The 23,041-nt window shown below is 54.6% G+C and overlaps 1 protein-coding gene across 1 annotated transcript in view; it reads left to right on the forward strand.

Annotated features, from left to right (window-relative positions):
• Window positions 1-23,041, forward strand: part of DNAI1 (dynein axonemal intermediate chain 1) — a 60,042-nt gene that overhangs the window by 34,691 nt on the left and 2,310 nt on the right. The window contains exons 11-19 of the mRNA XM_024753820.1: window positions 2,049-2,166; window positions 2,466-2,509; window positions 12,046-12,293; window positions 16,824-16,913; window positions 17,043-17,130; window positions 17,719-17,798; window positions 18,994-19,142; window positions 19,248-19,347; window positions 21,797-21,982. Of these exons, the coding sequence (XP_024609588.1) occupies window positions 2,049-2,166; window positions 2,466-2,509; window positions 12,046-12,293; window positions 16,824-16,913; window positions 17,043-17,130; window positions 17,719-17,798; window positions 18,994-19,142; window positions 19,248-19,347; window positions 21,797-21,982 (1,103 nt within the window). The remainder of the gene's footprint in view (window positions 1-2,048; window positions 2,167-2,465; window positions 2,510-12,045; window positions 12,294-16,823; window positions 16,914-17,042; window positions 17,131-17,718; window positions 17,799-18,993; window positions 19,143-19,247; window positions 19,348-21,796; window positions 21,983-23,041) is intronic.

Genomic DNA, 23,041 nt, shown 5'->3' on the forward strand with positions numbered 1-23,041 from the left:
GAGGTTGTGCATTTATTTGGAGCAGCTGCCTCCCCAGAGCTGGCAGCTCCCCACTGCTGGCTGGTCTCCTCTGCTGACAGCCCAGGGTTCTTCTTGGTGACTTGATGCTCATTGCTCACCCATGGGACAGAGAAACCAGGGCTGCCAAGACCAGCAGCCTAAACAAGCCCCCTTGTTATCATTCAGGCTGGAAAACGACCTTGAGGGCTTTTCAAAGCTGTCAAAGTACACGGCAGCTGTGAATGAATTTGTTACTCACACAGCTTGGCTTCCTGAAACCCAGACTCCGCAATCCGCCCACCAAAGAGCTGCAAACATGATTAATATCCATGGAGGAACGGGCCTTGGTGAACCTTTTTCATCTATAAGAACACGGTCACAGAAAAATGCATTGAACCTTGATTTTTTAAAATTGCATATACACTTTTCCCTTTGGGAAGAAGTGAAAACAGAGAAGTGTTACCAATTAATCTCCTCTCTGAAACGAAGTCTTTTCAAAGATAGTCTGAGCTCAGGGATCTCTGATGGGATCAAGGCTCATGCCTCTGACCACTCTAATCTTTTTTTTTGTCTGAGCCATTTTTTTTTTTTTTTTTTTTTTTTTTTTGGGTACGGGGGCCTCTCCCACTGTGGAGCACAGGCTCTGGACGCGCAGGCTCATTGGCCATGGCTCACGGGCCCAGCCGCTCCGCAGCATGTGGGATCTTCCCGGACCGGGGCACGAACCCTTGTCCCCTGCATCGGCAGGCGGACTCTCAACCACTGCGCCACCAGGGAAGCCCTGTCTGAGCCATTTTTGAGGGCTGAACGTAGTCCCCAAACCTCGAAGTGTGGGGTGTTGTGAGAGAGGCTGGGGCCGTGCCTGGGCATGTCCTTGACCACGTTGGATAAGAGGATCATTTTCTAATGGGTTGGAAAGAAGACCGAGAACCATTTCCCTTCTGTTGATCTATTTTGTTCCCTTTTTTGAACAGTCATCAGGTGTCTGCTCTGTGGCTGGCCCCTGTGCTAGGGACTGCGGGTCCAGAGATGAAAATAATGTACTTCCTGCTCCCCAGGAGCCATCTGCCGGAGTGGGGAGACAGGCAAAAGGATAGAGGCAACGACGCTGAATGACACACGTTTCAGCAGACGAGAGGCAGGGCTGGGACGGAGGAGGAGGTGAACTCTGCTCAGCAAGAAAGTGAAGGCCTCACAGAGCAGGGGGAGTTTGATCTGGATCTAGAGTGAGTGGGAGTTTTCAGGAGGAGCAGGACATTTTAGACACTGTTTGATACAGAGGGTAGGTGAACAGTTGGCTGGAAATGACATGGAAGTAGTGGCCAGGAGCCTCGGTTTGACCAGGGAGCCCCTGTGCAAGGGGAGCCATCGAGGGGTTTTCAGGGCAGTAGGGGAGGTGGTTTATTCTGCAGAATGTGGACTGGAGGAGTGTCCGGAGGTAGAGAGACCAGCTAGGAGGGTGGCATAAGAGTCTGGGTGATGGCTTTTGGGGCCTGAACCTAGGAAGTGGCTATGGGTCTGGAGAGAAGTGAATGGACTAAAAAGATAATCAGAAGGAAAACATGAGAAATGATGGGAAAAGATCAGTCAGGGTTTACCAAGATTTCTGGTTTAGACAAGTACAAGGCTGGAGGGGGCTTCTTCCTAAGCTAGAGGAAATGGGAGGTAGAGACAGTTTAGGACAGGAGATGAACTTGAGCTCAAAGGACCCATGAGGGAGCCAGGCAGCTTCACTCCAGCGGGGCTTGGCCGTGGATATGAAGATGGACAGACCTGGAATTATTATCCTCAAGGACATAGCCACTTTAGTGTAATTTACCTCCAAAAACAACAATGACAGTAACAACAACATTGTAGAGAGCTTACTCTGTGCCAGGTATTTTTCTAAGTACTTTACATATATTAGCAGTTAATCCCCACAACAGTCCTTTGAGATAGGTACTATTACTATTCCCACTCTGAAATACAAAGAGGTTAATTGTTTTGGCCAAGGAGGTCCAGACAGAAAGTGGCAGTCCCAGGGCTGACTCAGCCTGTGTGTGTTTAAGATTTTAAGTACTACGAGGATGCAGCTGACGAATACCGGGACCAGGAGGGTACGCTGCTGCCTCTCTGGAAGTTCCAAAACGACAAAGCCAAGCGCCTGGCCGTCACCGCCCTCTGCTGGTGAGTATAGACATTGCAGAAAACCTGGACTCCCTGAGCGCCTGCTGCGTGCCAAGCCCTGAGCAGGGCGCTTCTACCGCGCTTAATCACTTTGAAGGTGAGGCGTAGCATTACGGAAAAACGTGAGACTGGGATTCTTATGGGATCGTCCCAGGTCTCTAAGCTCAACAGGGATTCTTATGGGATCGTCCCAGGTCTCTAAGCTCAACAGTAGATGTCTACAGTGTAGTTAAGCCACCACTGTACAGGGGAGAGCCATGTCCATTTCCTGGGCCAAGGGGCTCTTATTTCTCTTGCAGGAATCCAAAGTACAATGATCTGTTTGCGGTGGGACATGGCTCCTGTAAGTAATCCGGCTATTTGTTCATTTTCTCACTCAACCAGCAAACACGAAGTACCTACTCAGTGCAGAGCTCTTTAACCAGGTGTGAAAGATTCAAAGATGACTAAGCCTAGTGCCCTCGGGGTGCTCACAGTCTAATGGAGAAGACCCACTGTCATGCTGGTAGTTAGTGCTGGATGAAGGAATATGCCAAAATGAGCCTCGAAGGAGTTATTATGGTAAAGGGAGCAGCATATGCAAAGGTCTGGAGGCATGAGCGATATGGGGAGGAAATGAAGCTGTAGAGGGGGCCAGGGTTAGCCCCCAAAGGGCTTGGTAAGCCATTCCAGGAAACTTGGACCTTCTCCGGAGGGGAAAACACTGAAGGAATTTGACAAGGGCTGGGACACAACCACTGCAGGGGGGATTTGCAGGCGTGAGACTGGAGGCTGGAGACCAGCTAGGAGACTGGGGAGGCATCCCAAGGAGAGATGGCAGGATCTGAACTACCAGCGTGGAGTGGAGATGGAGAAGTGGATTTGAGAAGGATGAGAAGGTAGACTGGACCAGACCTGGGGAGGGGTTTGGTGGTGAGGCCTGAAGGAGGAGAGTTTCCTGAGCAGGCCCTGGAGCAGGCGGGGTGGGGAAGGGGGGCAAGCGCTTGATGTTCATCACTGGCCCCGAACCCTGGGAGACCACCGCCTTCCGGGATGCTCCCGTCCCCGCCAGTTTCCATCACCCCACAGCAGGAGGCAACACTGTGGAAACCGTGTGGCACTTTGCTTTCCCTTCGTGTTCCTTGGTCCCTGCAGAAGCCCCTGCCTCTGCACTGGCCTGGGCGTTCCCTCTTCCTAACGGGAGAGGGCCCCATACTTCGCGCTAGCCGCAGCTCCCTAGGCGAACAACATGTTCTCTGGCTAGGAGGATTAGCTTCTGCGGACAGAAAGACCTTCCCATTCTCTAAGCCGCTGCTGGCTGGCAGGCGTACAAGCTCCTGGTCTCTGCCCCTCAGACCGCCTGTCCGCCCAGCCCATTCTTTGACCAGTGTCGGGGAGGGAGGGGAGGGCCAGGAGGAGTGGGTGTTTGTCATTCCTCTCAGGGAGAAGCCCTTGGAGCTGCGCCTAGTCTCATGGTCTGGGCCGCCTTTGAGGATGCCCTAAATGCCCGCTTTGTGTCCCCACTCCTGAGGACGGGCTACTGCCAAGAGGGAAGCGCCCACCCCCTCTGGCAGGGAACTAGCACATTCCTCCCCCTCTGCTGCAGCTACTGGGCCGGGAACAGGGCAGGGGGCTGAGCAGGCCCTCCCAGGAGTGGGTGTGGACCCCTCTCTGAGGCTGATCAGCCCAGGCTCTCTGCCCAGGACTGAGGTAGGGATGTGGGGTGCTCCCCAGCAGATGGGAGGAGAAACTGCTTCAGCTCTAGCCCTATCCTCCTCTCGCCGAGGACCAGGAGGGGCGTCAGCTGGTTGGGGTCATATAGAGGTTGTCCATGGGGGCAGCCTTAGCCAGGAGTGGTGGAGAAGAGTAACCCACCCCACAGGAATCGACGGCCCCAAGCCCAACAGGCCCAGAGGCCTCCTTTGGGCAGGCACACACCCAAGAAGGGTCTCTTTGTCCTTTGTTGGCCACATCCACGTCCCTGGATGGCACTGCTATCAGCTGCAGAACTTCTGGCTGGAGGGTCACTTCCCAGTGGTGTGACCTCGGGCCAGAAGCTGCTCTCAGCCTTGGTGTTTTCACTGGTGACCTGGAGAGGCTGACACCTGCGGGCCCTTTGTCCCAGGGCCATCATGAGACATGCGTGGAAGAAAAGCAGCAAATGTGCCCCATGAGCTGTAGGAACCACTCGCATAAAGGACAACCATTGCTGACTTGTCTGGCATTCTGTCTCCTAGCTTTCCTGCAGGACCCTCCGGGGCCCTGAGCAGAGAGCGGGGGCTATAGGGACAGAGGGGTATCAGACAAGGCCCCTACCTCTTCTCTTAGAGAGCTGGACCCGGCAGTGGCGGCGGCGGCGGTATTTGCTGTCACTGGTATGGGAGCTGTTGACCAGTTTTCCAACGGGCATCTATTCTCCAGAGCCTTGTACATGTCAGCATCAACGTGCAGAGGGCTGAGCAGAGCCAGGCTGGGCTGGAATGCAGAGGGGCCCCTGCATTCACTCCTGAGGTCACCCCTGGGAGTCCCATGCTCTCAAGTGCCCAGGTGCCTCCCTGGAAGAAAGAGGGGCAAAGCTGAGGCAGGCCAAAGGCACCCTAGTTACTGGGCGGGGTCATTGTGAGGGGCAGCTGGCTCACCAGCATCCATCACACTGTCTTTGCAAATTCCCAGCAGCCAACCTCCCAGTATCAGACTCGGCCTCCTGTGGCCGGACTCTAAAGTGAGAATTTGGATTTGTTGTTGGGTTTGACCCTGATGAGCTCAGCCCAGGGCTCCTTTTGCCTGGAATTCCCAGATGTGGATTCTCTGACCCAGCCAAATAAGACTTGGGCAGGGGTAGGCATGCACCCTAGGAAGGACTGGGGCCAAGGCTGGTCGTCTGGAGCCAGGCCAGGAGCAAGCTGGTGAGGAAAAGAGCCCAGGCAACTACTTGCGACCGCACAGAAGCGATCACACCCGCCTCCCCTCGTGGCTGCTGGGTACCAGATGGTGGACATGTCAGGCTGCATATAGGGCAGAGACTGGGGTGCCCTCTAGGGCCAGGCTCCATGTCTCAGCAGAGTGAAGAAAGGCTGTCAGCAGGTGAAAGCAGATAGAGGAACACTGGAAGGCAAAGGAGGTGGTCTAGGAAGAGCTGGCCCACGGGGCAAAGCTGGGATGCAATTATATCAGCCTGCTGCACTGAAGGGGTGCTTTCCAGCCCATTAGGCAGTTCACAGCAGGGAAATGGGGACTCCTCGTGATCTGCTGGGCAGGGATGGTGGAACACATCCTAGACACTGTGTGGTCCTGACTGGCTATCACACACGAGACAGGGAGGAAGCCTCCCAGCAGGACACATCTTAGAAAGGCAGAAAAGCCAGCTGTCCCTCAGCCCAGCCTCTGAGGGACAGCACCCTCAAAAGGGGCCAGAGTCAGGCCTTGAGTCCCAGCGCTAAACCCATTCCCACTCTGCCCCACCACCTCCTGGCCGGTCCGTCAGCCTGCCCAGGCCAGGGATGCACTTGTAGGGATTTAAATCTTTCCTGATCATTTATTTGTCAGCTTCACTAATTAAGCAGTGTTAATTTCATTTACTGAAAATGGAAATTCATCCACCTCATTTCTCCCTGTTCATCCTCCACACACAAAATCCATCACTCCTCAGCTGCAGGCTGTGTAAAATTTACAGGACTAATTATCTTGTCAGGTCTCTTTGTAAATACAGTCCATAAAGGCCACTGTGCTCACTGGGTTGTAGTGCAAGGGCATTCCCATTGTTAGTTTAATTACTGGTTAGTTATTTAGGTTCTCAAATGTTTGCCTCATTTTCCCTAAATCAAATTAAATGTCCCGCTTGATGTATTCTGTCTCCAAGGCTGTGCTCTTATTCCCCACACTGTTTAAATATGACTTCTAATCAGGTGAGAGCTCTTGGAAAAGCCCAGCTACCTGGAAGGCTGGATCCAGCCTGGCAGCACGGTCTGTGGGCCACACTGGAGGTTTGGAACACTCTAGCACTGATGTACTTTCTTGGGGGCAGCCTTGGGCCAGTCCCCTGCCTTTGGAGATGAAAATTCTAACCCAAGGGGCATATCTGTTCCTGGAGCCCAAGGTGGCAGGGCTGGGGTGTGGGAAACTGAGGGAGGGTTTCATTATTGTCATCAGAAGAGCTGGGGATCATTGCCTCTATCCCCCTGACTTCTAGAGGGATTGCTTCCAAACCACCGCAGAAAAAGGTACCATCTGCGGGGCTGTTGGGCTGCACCCCACAGGCCCGCAAGCCTGGTAACCGCCCAGCTGTGAGACCAAAGAAGGAGCCCAGAGAAAGTGACAGAGACACCCGCAACTTATTGGATAGGGAATCTTACAAGTCAGAAGCAGAAGGTCCTGGAGCAACACCCACACCGTGTATGGCAGACCGCACGCAGGACATGGCCACCACCCTTGCTGCTGGGGGAGAAGGAGGCTACCATTTATAGGGGGAATTGGCATCAGGTGGGCTCATCAGTCGCCAGGGAAACCAGCAGCTGGGGCAGGGGGCAAGCACGTAGGTAGTTACTGATTCAGTCCTATGATTAAGAGAATTAGATGGTCATGTGAGTAAGGTGTAGGTGAAGCAGGGACTGGTTGATCAGGGGATGCGCAGAGAGCAAGAGAACAGCCATCCTGAGTGGCCTCTCCCTCTGATTCCTAAAAGTAGAGTTTGGGTCCACCTTCCCCGAAAGCCTACTGTATTAGTTTCCTATTGCTGAAGTAACAAATTACCGTGAACATGATGGCTTAAAACAACACAAAATTATTATCTTACAGTTCTGGAGGTCAGACATCTAAACTGGGTTTTGCTGAGCAAAAATCAGGTGTCAGCAGGCCCATCCACTTCCCTGCCTTTCCCAGTTTGGAGGCTGCCCATATTCCATGGCTTGTGGCCTCCTTCCAGCTAGCAATTGCATCATTGCAGATATCTGCTTCTGCTGTCACACCTCCTTCTCTGACTCTCCTGCCTCTTTCCTTCCCTTATAAGGACTCCTATGATTACACTGGGTCCACCCGGATAATCCAGGATAATCTCCCCATCTCAAGGTCTTTAATTTAATCACATCTACAAAATCTCTCTTGCTGTGCAAAGTAACATATTTATGGGCTCTGGAGATTAGGACATGGACATTTGGGGGGCATTATTCTGCCTACCACAGCCCCCTCCGAGTGCCTTTTTCATGCCTTAATAAGGGAGTCATTAAACAGCTGCTGCCTTAGAGTCAGTTCTGGGCTGGATTCGTTTGGGAGCCACAGGAAGAGAGGAGGAGGCCTGCTGACCGACACTGTCTTGGTATCGTTGTCTCTGCAGCTTGGCATCTACTTCCCTCTGACCACTGACCTGGCTTTAGCCAGATGCCCCAACATGCCCTCTGTCTGCCTTGCCATCCCCGAATCCTGAGCAGAAGCCCAGGCTTCTCCTGACAGCCAGAACTCTCCAGAGTGATCTAGAGCTCTTCCTTGTAGGGCAGGGGTAGAGCTGTGAGGCGGAGGCCCACACTGGTGATTGCCAGTCCAAGAAGGCATCCATCCATGCTACTCACTGGGCACTACTCTGCTAGGGCCCTGGCAGAGGGAGCTGAGGGCAGTGAGAGCTTTGGTCTATGGTGGAATTAAGCCACCTGTCCCCTGAGACCATGGCTTTCTGAGAAGCACCAGATCAGGCTCTATCAGGGAGTTGATTCTCCTCCCCCAAATATCGTGGATCATTGAAGGTCAGAGTCAGGGAGGCCTTAGAGATTATCCAGCAGAGCAGGGTTAGCAGGAGGCAACTCTCTCACTGGAGACAGTAAGCCTGCTGGGCCATGCCAGGGCATGCTCCCTCACTCCATCCTTTGGTGGCAGGCTAAGGAAAAGACCTGCTCACAGCCACCTGTAATAATGCGGTACAGGTAGAGGAGTTCCTGGGGGTAGGGTGGGCACTCACAGAGGAGAGGCTGAACGGTCTAGAAGGCTTACTGGAGAAGGGCAAAAGTGCAAAGTGGAGCTAAGGGCAGGCCAGCGGCCCTCTCCCCCTGTCTTGGAGTCACACACCACGTGGTTTCTCCTCCCCACCTCCCCTCAGCCCTCCCTCTGTCTTTCTCTCCCTTTCCCTTCCTCTATTGCTCTTTCCCTTTCACCCAGCCACACATACTCTCTGAAATCCTATGGCCTAGAATAACCTGGAATTCTTTCACTGGCCCCAGACTTCAGGGCTCCTGCCTCTTTATGTAATGGAGTGTGGAGTCGGGGGCTCCCATCTGTGTCACTGGGCCCTCCGGTCCTGCTGTGGGGAGCCAGGTAGTCTGTGGGATTCAGGACAAAGTACCCCAGGGCCCAGGGCCCAAGGCTCTGTGAGCCTTGAGCCTGATAGGATTCTATCTCTCACTGGGAACTGAGGCGCTGTAGGTGACCTTGATGCCAATGTCTTACTGGGACTGCTGGTGACCTGGCTGGCGGCATCATACTGGGAATGATGGCAGGCTGGGCGATGATGTCACTAGGACTGCTGGTAGCCTGAGCAACGATATCACATGGGGACCATTGGTGGTCTGAATAGTGATGTCATTTTAGGACTTCTAGAAGACAAGATGATGCTATCATGCTGGCACCGTTGCAGGTTAGGGCAGTGATGTCACGTTGGGCACACTTAGATAGTGGAACAGTGAGGTCTCATAGGGGGCTGGAGATGGCATGAGAAGATCATAGAATAAGACAGAGTGGAGAGGAAGCCCCAGCTGAATGAGAATTTTTCTCTGCTTTCCTGGTGAGGTTTGGCAGACAAAGCCTTGAACTGGAATTCAGGAAACACATGGTCTAGCCATGATTAGAAGCTGTGATTTTTTTTTTTTTTTTTTGGCTGCATTGGGTCTTCGTTGCGGTGCGTGGGCTTCTCATTGCGGTGGCCTCTCTTGTTGCAGAGCACAGCCTCTAGGTGCATGGGCTTCAGTAGTTGCAGCATGTGGGCTCAGTAGTTGAGTAGTTGTGGCGCACAGGCTCAGTTGCTCCCCGGCATGTGGGATCTTCCCGGACCAGGGATCGAACCTGTGTCCCCTGCATTGGCAGGCAGATTCTTAACCACTGCGCCACCAGGGAAGTCCCGAGAAGCTGTGATCTTTATGTCGGGAGGGCTTGTTTGGTTGCAAATAGCAGAGACCCCTAGGGCCAGGTTAAGAACGGGAGGCTTACTGTCAGGATGCATGTGGCCTGGGAACGCAGGCAGGACCTCAGGCCTTAGTGTGGCTGGTTGCTTCTGTGTCCCTGCCTCGTGAAATCCACGCTTCTCTCTGCCAGAAGTTTTCTCTCGTCATGCCTGACTGCCCTGGCCCTTACTCATTCTCTAGTCCAAGATTCTGGAAGGATTGGCTGTGCCAGTCGCCCCAACACCCCAACAGGTCTGGTGCCCCCTTCTCCTCCTTTCTCCACCTCCATGTAAAGATCAGATTAGTGCCACTACCCTGAGCAGAGTAACTGCAGCGATAAACAGGCTATTGGGTGTGGCAAACACCAAGCAATGGGTCTAACGCACTAGGGGACACCATTCTCCCCTCTGGCCTCAGTTTACCCAACTATAAAATCCAGGGGCCATAGTTCAGTGAGTGGGTCAGAGATGTCCTCACTGCAGAGTTACTAAGCCGACCTAGGGTTTCCAACCCTCCTTTCCTGGTTCCACTGGTCATGAAGGCTCTGTGTGTGTGCAGGGGCACACGGTGCTGGAAGCGTGTCTAGAGAAAGTGAGTCATCACTGCTGTCCCTCAAGGGGCCAGATACCATGGCACAGTGAGAGCAAGTGTGAGGTCATGCCTGCCTTTGCCCCTTGGTGCCATAAGGAGAGCATCTGAGAACTCAGCCTGAGCATCACTCACCCAGCCACCCTGCCTTTCACTCCCCCTCTGGCCCGCCCACTCCCACTCTGTCAGTCTTGCCCGGCATCAAGGCCAGATTGGATGTCAAGGGCATCTACAGCTCACCTCTGGCCTGGCATTTAATACTTTGATTACCAAGCGAGGGTTTGCCCATTCAGCCACGGGGTCTGGCTCCCTGTCACCACACTAGGGGCTGCTGAGGGCAAGCCCACGTCTCCAGTGGGGTGTGTCTGTCCCTGCCAGGCTCAGCCCAGGGGGAGGCCCAGATCAGGTGCTCAGGATTTGGGTCATGAATTAAAGGAACGGCAAGTGACCATCACACTGCCCGGTTCAAGCCCTTCGTGGTCTGGGTGGGAAAGACACTCCCCTCAGCCAACTGCAGATCTCTCCCCGAATTCAAGAGTCAGCCCTTGGGGCCCAGCCTGGAGCCCTACGCGGTGAGGTACTGCCAGCTCCCATCCCCCACCTCAAGGCCAGTCTTTGAGATAGTGCCGGGCACAGGGTGACCCAACCTGGATTTCCTCACTTTCCCCAGAGCAGAAGCATTTTCCTTCCTGAACCACTGCGTGCCCTCCCCGTGGCTCAGGCTGGACCCTTGTACCTTGCACTCCAGGGGCAGCCCCCTCCTTGCACAGGAAGACTCCCGTGCAGTTGATCAGGGGAGGGGTTCCTGACAGGAGTCCCAGAGCTGGTGACAGTTAGCCACGGCAAGGGAAGGTGGGCTCCCCCACAGACAGCTGCGCTGGTGGGCAGGCCAGCTGCCCTCAGCTTCCAGCTCTGCCCACCTGAGGCCAGCCTGGCTCCTGGCTGCTCCCTGCTCCCTAACCCTGGCTCCCAGGAAGCATCCGCTGTGCTTGCAGAGTGCCCAGGGTGAGGATACCTGGGACCTGGTCATAGCTGGGCTCATGCCCAGAGCCCAGGGAGCCCAGCCCAGACTGTCCCAGTCACCTGCTCCCTCAAGAAAGGGGCAGCCTTAGACACAAGACAGAGAGAATGACTCAGCAAAACTCACCAAGTTGGGGCTGCTTCCCTGTCCTTCCCGCCCATGGGCTCCTCACCTCAGGACTGGCCACTCTGGGAGGAGGGCCCAGGCCTGCAGTGGCCAGGGGCAGAGGAGATAGCCCTGGGGGGCCGGCAGAGCTAAAAGGCTGCCTTAGCATAGGGCCCCCAAGACAGGGGGCTGCTCTAGACTTCCACCTTTCCAGCTCTGGCTCTTCTGAGCTTGGGAAGGGTCCTGGGCTGGTGGCGGGAGAGCGGGAATGGACGGCTGGGACTGTATTCCATTCAGTGACTGTGTTATCAGGATGGGCACCAAGTGCGCGGAGCATGAAGGAGTGTGGGAGGCGTTCCCTTGCCATGGGGCGGGCCGGGAAGAGGACGTCTGCTGAGCGGTCCACTGTTGATCACCGAAGGCTGCACCCAGGCCAGAGGGATAGCACGGTGGCCTATGGAAGCCTGACTGGCTGGCCTGGGACCTTGCGAATCTGGGAGCATGCTTAGAGCTAGGGCTCAGGCTGCAGCTGGGGACTGTGGGACCAGAGGGTCTGGGAAGATGCCCACAGGTGGCTAGTGTGGGACTCCTACAGGCAATTCCGTGTTTGTCCAGACTGAACCCCTGTCCCTGGCTGGGGACGAGGGGTACATGGCCATTATCCCAACACCTAAGGGCAGGAGATGGGCTGGGCATCTGGACCCTCTCTGAGGATACTGCTCCTTCCCAAGCCCACCCACATTCTTCACTTAACAACTCTTTGAGCCTGCAGCACCCCCTTTCCTGTACCCCAGGGAGACTAAGGAGAATGTCCATCCCTCAGATATGCCCGGTCACCTTATCTGTTGGATCCTCTCGTGAACCCTGAGAAGGGGGTGGGTCAAGTCGCATGATTCTGTCTCACGGAGAGAGAAGATGAAGCCCCGAGAGGTCTCCCACGCTCTGTCAAAGGCAGAACTGGGCAGGGCTTGTCCACCCCGTGAGGGAGGGGCCGGGGCTTCCCCAGCAGGGACTGTCCAATCACCGCCACCCTCTTCCCTGGGCCAGATGACTTCATGAAGCAGAGCCGGGGCATGCTGCTGTTCTATAGCATGAAGAACCCCAGCTTCCCCGAATACACCTTCAGCAGCGAGAGCGGCATCCTGTGTCTGGACGTGCACGTGGACCACCCCTACCTAGTGGTGGTGGGCCACTACGACGGCAACGTGGCCATTTACAACCTCAAGAAGCCCTACTCCCAGCCCTCCTTTCGCAGCTCAGCCAAGTCTGGCAAGCACACAGACCCCGTGTGGCAGGTCAGCCTTGGACCAGGGTGGGAGAAGTGGGTGGGACTGAGTAGCGTGTGGGCCTGGGAGCCACCGGACGAGGGGCCTTGGGGAGGAGAGGGCCACAGGCAAGGGCATGGGGATGACAGCTACCAGCTTAGAGACCAAGGAGCTGGGTGTGAGAAGGGTCAGAGAAGGGCACAGGCGAGGCGTTAGGAGGCAAGAGGGTTTGTGGTAAGAGCTGGGGTCCGCTGCCTCAGAGCTCCCATCAAGCAGGGCCCATCTGTCTGCTAAGGATCTCGGCTCTCTTAGAAGTAGTGGTCAGTGACTCAGAGCCCGTGGTGGGAAGCCCCCAGGGCCTGATGGGCCTCTGCTGAGTGTGTCAAGGGCTCCAAGGGTCTATGATCTTCCTCAGCTCCCCACAGGGGCTCTCTTCTGCCATCTGGGCTAGATTTGGGGAACTCCCAGGTAGGGGTAGGCACTGCCCGTTCTCTGCCTTCTTGGTGGGGCTGTAAGGCCTGGTAGGTGATGTCTGTCCCTGAGGCTTCTGTGTAACACCCATCTTCTCCAGTCAGGCATAGAATGGGACCATTACCTAGTCACTGGGGCCAGATTTCACCCTGACTCTGCGTCTCCCATCTTATTGCGCTGGGAGTGGATTTCACAGTTTCATTCTCAGAGTCTCTTAGCTCTGGCTTTGCAGGCCCTTCCTCACTGTGTTCTAAAGGTCCCCCTCCTTCTGAGGCTGTGTACCCTCACCCCATGGGCAGGCCTGGGAGAGTCTAAGCATAGATTTCTGCCTCAAGTTGCCCAAGGCCTCTGGGCTCCTCAGGCAGTGCTGGGATCTGTCTTCTCACCTTCCTCTCCCCCTTGCCCTGACAGGGTCTGCAGGCGGGCTCTGCACCCCTGCCTGTCTGGCCCTGAGCTTCCTGAGTCATGTGGACACCCCAGGCACTGGCTCTCAACTCCCAGACAGGCCTGAGCAGAGGGAGGGCTGTCCAGGCACAGGGGATATGGTAGCCTCTCAGCTTCATCCTTTACCCAGAGCTGGGGCACCCCCTGCCCCTAAACACCCTCCCCACAGTTCTCGACCAAAGCAGGAGCCCAACTTGCAGCCTCAGGAGTTCTCTCCTCTGAAAAGCCCACCTCCCCATTCATCGCGTCCAGGCCCGCAGAAGTCTCCAGACACGGGGAGGGTGTCTGCAGAGACTTTAAAGCCCAGGGCGAGGAGAAAAGACTTGCTTTGATCAAACTGAACCAGCACCAGCCCCGGCCTGGCTTTCCCAGTACGGCCAGACAGCCCAGGGCCAAGCACGGAGCATCTCCGGGTGGCCTGACTATCCTCCTCAAGCCCAGGAGAGGGCGAGGGGCCAAGGCCAGCTACCCTACTCCCAGTCTGCTCTGTTCTCTGAATCAAATCGCGGGTTGGAGAGAGAAGTAGGGTGTGCAGGAGACACAGTTTCCCCTTCACTGGGCGGGTGCCAGGGACACTGGACGGGGTGGCCTTCTGTTCTCCCACCATCCTGTCAGGAAAACAGGGCTGCTGCCTTTGCAAAACCGAAGACTCAGAGTTCTTGGCTGGAATCAGGGCTTGCGACATGGGAGGGGCCTGCCTCTCACTCCTTTAATGACTTCCCGTTCTCTTCTTTCGCTCTCATTCCCTCCCTGCCTCTTCATTCATCCATTCATTCATCAACTCCTGCCTGTTCTCTCCTCTAGGAGCTGAGGATGCTCAGGGCTTGGTGTCTGGATACGGCAGCCACAGCTGAGCAGGATACGGAGTGTGCTAAGGAGGGCTCATGGGGGTGCTGAGGACTGTCCAGATTGTCTGGGATGGGGACCAGGGGCCAGAGGGCCAGGGAGGTCTTCCTAAAGGAAGGAACACCTAAGCTGAATCGTGAAGAATGAGGAAGTATTCGTTAGACGAAGAAGGGTACAAAGGGGTCACGCGTGCACCGGAAAGACACGGGCAAGCAGAGGGGCCTGCTGGGCAACAACACACCGCGTGGAACTCAGCGTCAGGGACTCCTGAGCTCAGTCGTGAGTGTGCTTCTCTAGCAAGTAGGAAGCTTGGACTTTGCACGTTAGTGGTCTCAAATGAAGTGTCGGTACAGAAGCCCGATGTATGAATAAGATGAGAGTGGGGCTGCTCTGGTAGGGTCAGGGGCCTGATTGCTTGAGGGTCCCCTGTTACCACTCCCCGCGTCCCCTGAGCTACTTTCACAAGGCTCCTAAGAGTTTGTCCTGGCAGAGTTTGAAAATCCCTGCCCAACCATCAGAGGGTTTGGGGCAGAGAAGTCCCACAGTCAGGTAGTGTCTCGGAGATGTCCTCTGGCCACAGCATGAGAGATCTTGAAGCCTGAGCTACAACAGGGGCAGTGGAGATAAAAATGAGGAGGTAGGGTTGAGAGCTGTCGAGGCAGTCAAATCATGAATAGGAAACGACTGACTGGATATGGGGAAAAGGAAAAATTGGTGACGGTGCCTGGGACTCCGGCTTGGGGGACCCAATAGGAAATCCATGGATTTCTGGCCGGAAGTTAATATAAGAAGCCAGAGGAGGAGATGTCCTACTGGCAGTTGACTGTATATCCTGGAGCTTGAAGAAGAGCCAGGCTGATGAATGAGGTGTCAGAGACATCAGAGTCTAAGTCCTTCTCAACAGGACTGTGTCTTGGGAGGAACGAGATAGGTTGTTTTAGATCTCAGATGCCAGGCTGGGGGCAGACGGACTTTGTTCCGTTGGCAGTGGGGAGCCATGGAAGGTTTTGGAGCCAGGGAAAGAACCGTCTGTCCGAAGGAGAGTGCAGCCCTGTTCAGGCCCCGCTGTGAAGCCTCAGCCACGACACTCTGCAGGGTGTGTGTGTGTGTATATATATTCTGTGCTACACCGGGGAAGGGAAGGGGGCAGGAAGGATATGAGCAGATCCCTGGGGTCAAACATGCCTGCCCTAATCAGATAAGGCAAAAGAGAAGGAATCGGTGAAACAGGCCTCCGTCTCCTCCCTACCACCTGCTTCCTGGGCATTCATGCATTGTCTTAACCCCACTTCCACCTGCCCCCTCTTGGCCCTCTTTATTCCTACCCTCCCACCTGGACCCCAGGAGCACGTGTGTGACTTGCACACACACGCGCACACACACACACGTACATGGCTCACTTGCATATACACACACACACCACCCCCCAGCTGGGCATCAGGCTGCTAAGTGGGGTGTGAAATACAATTTCCGTGCATGCTGGTGGCCGCTCATTAAACACTTCCCTTGGCAGCTCCCTCGCGCCTCTTACAGCCTGGCCTTTGACACCCCCTGTCCCCTCCCCGCTTTAAAGGGACTGCCTTTACACAGAAGAGGAAGCGGTCTCAGCATCAGGGCTGCTCTGACTTGTGCCTCACAAGCTCTGTGGTGCTCTAGGCCCCCCAGTGAAAGCACAAAAGAGCAGCCTGCCCAGACAGACCCTGGCAGGACTGGGTCTGCCCTCCTGCAGCTCTGACCAGCCAGGCCTGGGGCATGGCCCCGGAAGAGCAATCCCCTCCCCGCTACACACACCCCTCAAGGGCCAGGTGACAACTGTGGTTACAGGCAGCAGCCCTGGGTTCCTGTCCTCCCTCACTGGGCCTCTGCTTGTGACAGGGGGAAGGGACAGTGGCCCCAGCACAGGAGGCCTGGAGGGAACTGGAGGGTGGAAAGATCTGGGCACCCAGCCCTGCCCCAGCTCTCCCAGACGTGGCTTGGCCAGGCCTCCACATCTGGCAACAGAAACTTGAGCCTCAAGCGTGTCGTCTTCATAAGACAACAGCTCTGTCTCCCAAACACTTTCGCATATGTTTGCTTCCAGCCCAGAGAAGATGGGTGGGGCAGGATTATTAACCCCAATTTGCAGATGGGGAAATGCAGCTCACATCTGAGATCTGGGAGCAAGATTCTGGAAGCAGGGGCTAGTGGTGAAGTGAAGTTGGGAACAGAAGAGAGCCGCCTAGAGAAAGGCCAAGCCTGGATGGGGAGGGTGGTGGAGGGAGGCTGTTCCTCCCCACTGCCCAAGGAAGCAGTGAAAAGCCTCCCAAGAGCCTTGCCACCCTGATTCCTAGCATGATGGTAATACTGAGGATATCAGCTAATAATATTTATTGAACACTTCATATTTGCAATGTTCTGACCTAAGGGCTTCACACTCATTGTTTCATTTATTCCTTACAACAAGCCCATGCTATTATGGCTCCTGTTTTGTAAATGAGGAAGCTGGTTGATGGGCTCTGTCCTTCCCAGGCCCTGTAAGGAGGTCAAACCCAGAGCCACTGCCTTCTTACAACTGGGCTCCTAAAACTCAACCCAGGGAGGAAACGGGCACGTCCAGTGCTGAGCCCGGACACTGGGCAGTGCCCCGACTGGCCTGTTACCTCAGGGTGCTCAGGGAGAGAGGAATGAGTGGAAGGAGGGAGGGCGGGGAAATCAGGGGACTCTGGGATATGGGCTCCCGGAACTGGCTTCTGGACCTCAGATGGGTTCTTGAGGGGCCCTAACCCAACACCCTAGAGCTCACAGTTTGGGATGTTTCAGGTCAAGTGGCAGAAGGATGACATGGACCACAACCTTAACTTCTTCTCTGTATCATCTGATGGCAGGATCGTGTCTTGGACGCTCGTGAAGGTGCCTGTTTCCCAGAAAGGGTCATGCAGGGGTGGAGATAGGGAGTGGGGGGAGATGAATGACAGAGGGACCCCCAACCTTGCCGGTCCGGCCCCACCCATGTGCTTCCCCCTCCCTGTGTGACTGCAGAGCGAGCTGGTTCACACAGATGTCATCAAGCTGAAGGTGGAGGACAGCACGACCGAGGGTCTCGAGGGCTTGCAGATACACACAGTGGGTAAGAGCCCCAGCCCCTCACATCCACGCCTGGCCACGTCACCCCAGCCCATGAGGTGTCTGGTCCTCCCTCTTTCTGCCGCACCGTGCCTCCACTTGTGCCTGACCGGAGGTAATGAGAAAGCCTGGCCCAGTGCACCCAGCCCTTGGCCATTTGCAGACCCTCCCTGTTTATGCAGATTGGGTGCTGTTATGCAGATCCAGCCCTGTTTATGCAGATCAGGTCCCTGTTTACCCAGATCCTCTCCCTGTTTACTCAATTCCTCCCCTGTTTATGCAGACTAGAACCCTGTTTGCACAGACCATATCCCTGTTTGCAGACCCTGTCCCTGTTTACCCTGACCCTGACCCTGTTTAACTCAATCCCTGCCTTGTTTATCCGGGCCCCATTCCTGTCTGCAGAAGCCCTGGCCCGTTTGCAGAGTCCTAACTGCCCGGGACAAGCTGCAGGCCAGAGACCCAGTTTCTGTTTGCCTGGCTGGCCCCAGCCATCCCTCACAAGCACCCGGGCTCAGGCCATCCTGGGTAGAGGAGGTGCTGGGAGCCTCCCTCCCAGAACTGGCCTAAAGCTGTTCGCTCTTCTCCCAAGGCTGTGGCACTGCCTTTGACTTCCACAAAGAGATCGACTACCTGTTCCTAGTGGGCACAGAGGAGGGGAAAATCTACAAGGTGAGGCAGCACTGCCCTCAATGCTAGCTCCTTACAGGGCCTCTTAGACCCGGGAGCTTATCGTTCTCAACAGACCCTATTCGGACAGATCTTAGGGCTCCTCAGTTCTGGAAGGCTTCTTGCGGGAAGAGAATGCATTTCTTTCTGCTTGGGTGGCGGGAAGAGTGGCTGAGTGCAGGAAAGGGGATGGAGAATCTAGAGGGTGACTTTGGCCCAGCCCAGCATCCTTCCCTCTGGGTTCTGCTCCCTTCCTGGGAGTGGAGGAGGTAGAGCTGGGAGGGGAGGTTGGGGGGCTTGGAACATTCTGGGGAGACTTCCTGGAGGAGATCTGAACTTGAGCTGAGCTTCCAAGGCCAGGTAACAAGAAAATTTATCTCTGAATACCGGGTTCATCCCAGCTGGCAGCAGGATGGAACTTCAGGGCCAGTTTCTGCCAAGTCTCAGTGTTAGTAGGTGAACCTCCTTCTGAACCTTCATCCACCCAGAAATAGCTCTGCCGCAAGCTTTTCTTAGGCTCAGAGACTCAGAATGTTAATTACAGGCTGCCTCCCTGAGCCCCTGAGGCCCAGGCAGAGCTGGTCTGAATGCAAAAGAGGTCCCCACCCCCACCCCCCTCCCAGTGGCCGTGCGGGAGAGAGGAAGAGGCTAGTTGGCCACTCAGTCTCCTGGAGGGAGGGTGTGAGGGGCCTGCTGGTCAGGGCAAGAAACCGAATGAGAAATCGTGAGATTGGGACTTGCTCCAGGCTCTGTACTTGCTCTCACCTGGGCAAGGTGGGATGTTTATCACTGCTGCAAGGCTTCTGTCCATGCAGGTGGATCCAGCGCTCTGTCTGCCTGTACGCAGGCCTTGGTCTGGACACAGGCGAGACACCACACCTCCCCCAGGGCCCCTTACACCTGCTCTGCCTGGGTTCAGGGAGGGAAGGCCTTTTCTGCCAGGCCTGGAATGCTCTGGGCAGACTTCCCTCACCCTCCAGGAAGACTCCCCTGCCCAGCCCCTTAAGCCCCTCCTTTCTCTCTGGTTGCTTTGAGGGTGAGAAATGCAGCCGAGAGCTTGGCCACAGCCCAGCTGTGACAGTGATGTGGGGCGAGGACAGAAGAGGAATCTCAGGGTCTGACCCTCCAGGGCCCCCAGGGAAGTGGTGGCTGCTGACCTCTCTCACTCCTGAACCCCGCTTCCCCACCCTCACCCCAGTGCTCCAAATCCTACTCCAGCCAGTACCTCAGCACCTATGACGCCCACAGCATGGCAGTGGATGCTGTGTCCTGGAACCCCTACCACACCAAGGTCTTCATGTCCTGCAGCTCCGACTGGACCGTGAAGATCTGGGACCACACCATCAAGTGAGGGGCCTGCCCTCCCCCAGGCGCCACCCTGGGCTTGGGCCGGCGGGGCTCTGGCACCGTAAGCCCTCTGTGCCCTGAGCTTTCCACCCCTCCCCACTGCAGGACCCCGATGTTCATCTATGACCTAAATTCAGCCGTGGGCGACGTGGCCTGGGCCCCATACTCTTCCACTGTGTTTGCAGCAGTCACCACCAATGGGAAGGTGAGTGCCCCCTTCCTGACCCAGCTGACTCCCTACTGAAGGTAGGATGAGCTGTCTCAAGGTCTCCCTCCTGGAGAGCCCACGCCATGCCCAGGTCAGGTGGGGGAAGGCAGAACATAAGGACTGTGTATCCTCAAGGGCCAGGCCACCCAGGGCCCTGTCAAAAGAGGGATCATTCATCCCATGAGGCCTGGAGGAGAGAGTGGGGCTGTTCACCTTGAAGGAGAGAGCACTCTGGGGTTTAAGGTGCCATGAGGAGCAGTTATCCTCTCTGAGGGCCCTGGGGAGGGAGCTACAGGGTGGCAGGTGCCAACCTGATGTAAGGAAAAACTTCTGAGCCAGAGTTGATCTGTGACGGAAATAGTGTCTAAAAGGCAACAAGGTCCCCATCCCTGGGAGTGTGCAAGCTGAGTCTGAGAAGGGGAGATGGAAGGGGATCTATGCCACAATGAGAGTTGGTGAAAGTTCAGAAACAGTTTGTGAGGAAATTCTTCTGCAGTACATTTTCCTTTTGGACTTTGATATAAACTGAGAAGCACCTACCAGAAAAGAATATAGTGATTAAGGCATCACCCTCGAGTCAGTCATCTATTTGCTGAACAAATGCGTAACCAAGGGTCAACTGTGGTTCCCAGCTCCAGGCCAGGGCCTGGTGATTCAGGTTCCTGCTGTCACAGAACTTACGTTCCAGTAAAGGGAAAGAGACAAAAGGAACAACAACAAAACCCCCAATAGAGTCAAGTGCTAGGCAGAGATTAAAAGAGGATGACGTATGTACACCAATGTTTGTAGCAGCGTTATTCATAACAGCCAAAAGGTAGAAACAACCCAAATGTCTGTCAACTGATGAATGGGTAAACAATAGGTGCTATATCCACAAGGAGTATTATTCAGTAATAACAAGGAATGAAGTATTGATGCATGCTATATCATGAATGAACCTTGAAAAATGCTTAGGTTAAGAAGCCAGTCACAAAAGACCAAACATTGTATGATTCCATTTATATAGGTCTAGAATAGGCAAATCTATAGGGACAAAGTAGATGTGTGGTTACCTAGGGCTAGAGGAGCTGGGAGAAAATGGGGAATGACTTGGTAATAGGTATAAGGTTCTTTTGGGGGTGATGAAAATGTCCTAAAATTGGTTGTGGTGATGGTTACATAACTGTGAATATACTAAAAAAGAGGAATTGTATACTTTAAATGGGTAAATTTTATAGTATGTGAGTTATACCTTCACAATGCTGTTATATCTTTAAAACGAGAGAGAGTGATGTAAAAGAAAAGGACTCGGTGGTCTCTTAGATAGAGTGGTCAGGGAAATCTTCTTTAAAGAGGTGACATTCAAGCTGAGAGCTGCGTCACAAGAAAGAGCCAGCCAGGTGAAGATGCGGGGATGCATTCCAGACAGAGGAACAGCTAGTGCAAATGCCCTGAGGGGAGAATTAGCTGGAAGGGTTTAAGAAACAGGCAGGTAGGGTGTCTGGGGGCTAGTAGGCAAAGGGGTGAGAGCCTGAGATGAGAGCAGACAGTGCAGAATCTAGAGTAAGCACATCTGGATTTTATGTAGAGTGCCCAGGGAGACTATTGGAGGATTTTAGATTTTTTAAAGGTAAGTATGGCTGCTGCATGAAGGATGGATGATAGAAAGGCAAGAGCTGAAGCAGGAAGAACAGTTAGGATGCTGCCACAGTCGTCTAGGCAAGAGTTGCTAATGGTTTGGACTTAGGATGTGGTAAAAATAAGATCAAACATTTATTGAGCACCGTTTATTTTAAAAACAGTTTAATTTTATTTTATATTTATTTATTTGGTTGCACCCAGCCTTAGTTGTGGCAGGCGGGCTCCTTAGTTGCAGCTCGCCAGCTCCTTATTTGTGGCATGCAAACTCTTCGTTGTGGCATGCATGTGGGATCTAGTTCCCTGACCAGGGATCAAACCTGGGCCCCCTGCATCGGGAGTGTGGAGTCTTATCCCCTGCGCCACCAGGGAAGTCCCTGTTGAGCACCTTTATGACATGCACTGTCTGAACACCTGACATATATTAGTTGGTAGAAAACCTGGCTCTGCCACTTACTGGCAAGTTAGCCTTAAGAGCCTCTTTCTCTTCATTTATAAAATGGGGATAATAACAGAACCTACCTTATAGAGTGGCTGTGAGGATTATAATTCGATGATGCAACCATGTAACATGCTTGCCCAGAGTCTAGTACATAGTAAGTGCTCCATAAATGGCAGCTGCTCTTACTGTTAATTCTGCATAGACTTAAATTTTTTCCTAAACGTTTTATCCCCATTCCCTCAACCACAGGAAAAACAGAGACACAAATTGCCTCTCACACTGCCTAGGCTTCTGTCGACTTTCCCCAGAAAGTTCAGGGGCAGTTACGCTGAGGTGAGCAACAGGGGTCTCATTTCCCCGAGTGTGCTGACACCCACCTCTTCACAGACCCACGTGTTTGACTTGTCCATCAACAAGTACGAGGCCATATGCAACCAGCCTGTGGTGGCCCAAAAGAAGAACAAGCTCACCCATGTGCAGTTCAACCCCATCCACCCCATCATCATTGTGGGCGATGATCGTGGGCACGTCACCTGCCTCAAGCTCTCACCCAATTTGCGCAAGATGCCGAAGGTACGGTTTTGGGGAGTTTGGGCTGCCATGAGAGAAAGTCTCCAGGATGGCAGGGGGTTGAGAGAAAGGGGAGGAGCCAGGGGGTGGCCCCCAGGTTTCTGGCTTTGGGGGCCCAGGGTAAGGGTGGTGTCATTGCCCAAGTGAGGAGCACAGGAGAAGCAGGAGACAGATCAGTTCTGACATGCTGAATCTGAGTTACCTGTGGGGCCCCCAGGTGGAGACATCAGGTAAGCAGGTGACTATGAGGACCCGAAGCCTGGGGGAAGCACACGGGCATCATTGGCTTGTTTGGTGTCATGCAGGTAGGGGCTTGAGGCTTAGTTTCTGCTTCATTGGCTGGGCTCGCACAGGGCTTCTGAACTGGGAGCTCCGGGTCCACACGGGAAGTAGGAAATGAGCCATGAGGAGGGTAACTAGGTCAGCAGCTAGGCGGTCCTCCTTTTGAGCTCTGGTTCCTTTCTGGAATCTCTAATGATCCGGAGGCCCTGCCCAGAGCCCAAGGGCCCTGAATACAGGCCACCAAGCCCAGAGCCATGACCTCGAAGTCTAGCTCTCAGAGTCCCAATTCAGACTTAAGAACCCAGGCCTTAGAATCCAGCGCCCAAAGGTCCAACTTAAAAATCCAGCGTCCAAAAACCTAGAGCCCAGTCCTGTCCATTTGGGCGCTAGGAGAGAAAATGGAATTTGCTTCCTGCCAGGTTCTGGGCCAGCATCAGAGCTGGGCCGGAGCTGGGCCATGTTGCCCTGATGACTGTACCCCCTGGTTGCAGTTTGAGGCATTTACTTGCAGTTTGAGGCAAGGGCAGGGGCCTGTCTCTTTCAACTGCTGACACCTGCCCCCCGGTGCCCCTACCAAGGCAGGGGCCACCGCACTAACCCTCCCGCGCCAGCCTGGCCTATTCCCCACTAGGGCCAGGGAGGCAAGGGCTGGGAGTTTGGCCAGGCCTGTAATTGTAGCCAACTGGGGGAGGGGGTGGACTTGGCTATAAATACTCAGAAGGCTGCTGAGTGCCTGCAGCTGTGGCCCAGAGGCTGTGGTGGGCTGGGGGTGGGATGGGA

The sequence above is a fragment of the Neophocaena asiaeorientalis genome, unplaced genomic scaffold (genome assembly GCF_003031525.2).
Source record: "Neophocaena asiaeorientalis asiaeorientalis breed wild unplaced genomic scaffold, Neophocaena_asiaeorientalis_V1.1 scaffold220, whole genome shotgun sequence".
Classification (NCBI taxonomy): domain Eukaryota; kingdom Metazoa; phylum Chordata; class Mammalia; order Artiodactyla; family Phocoenidae; genus Neophocaena; species Neophocaena asiaeorientalis.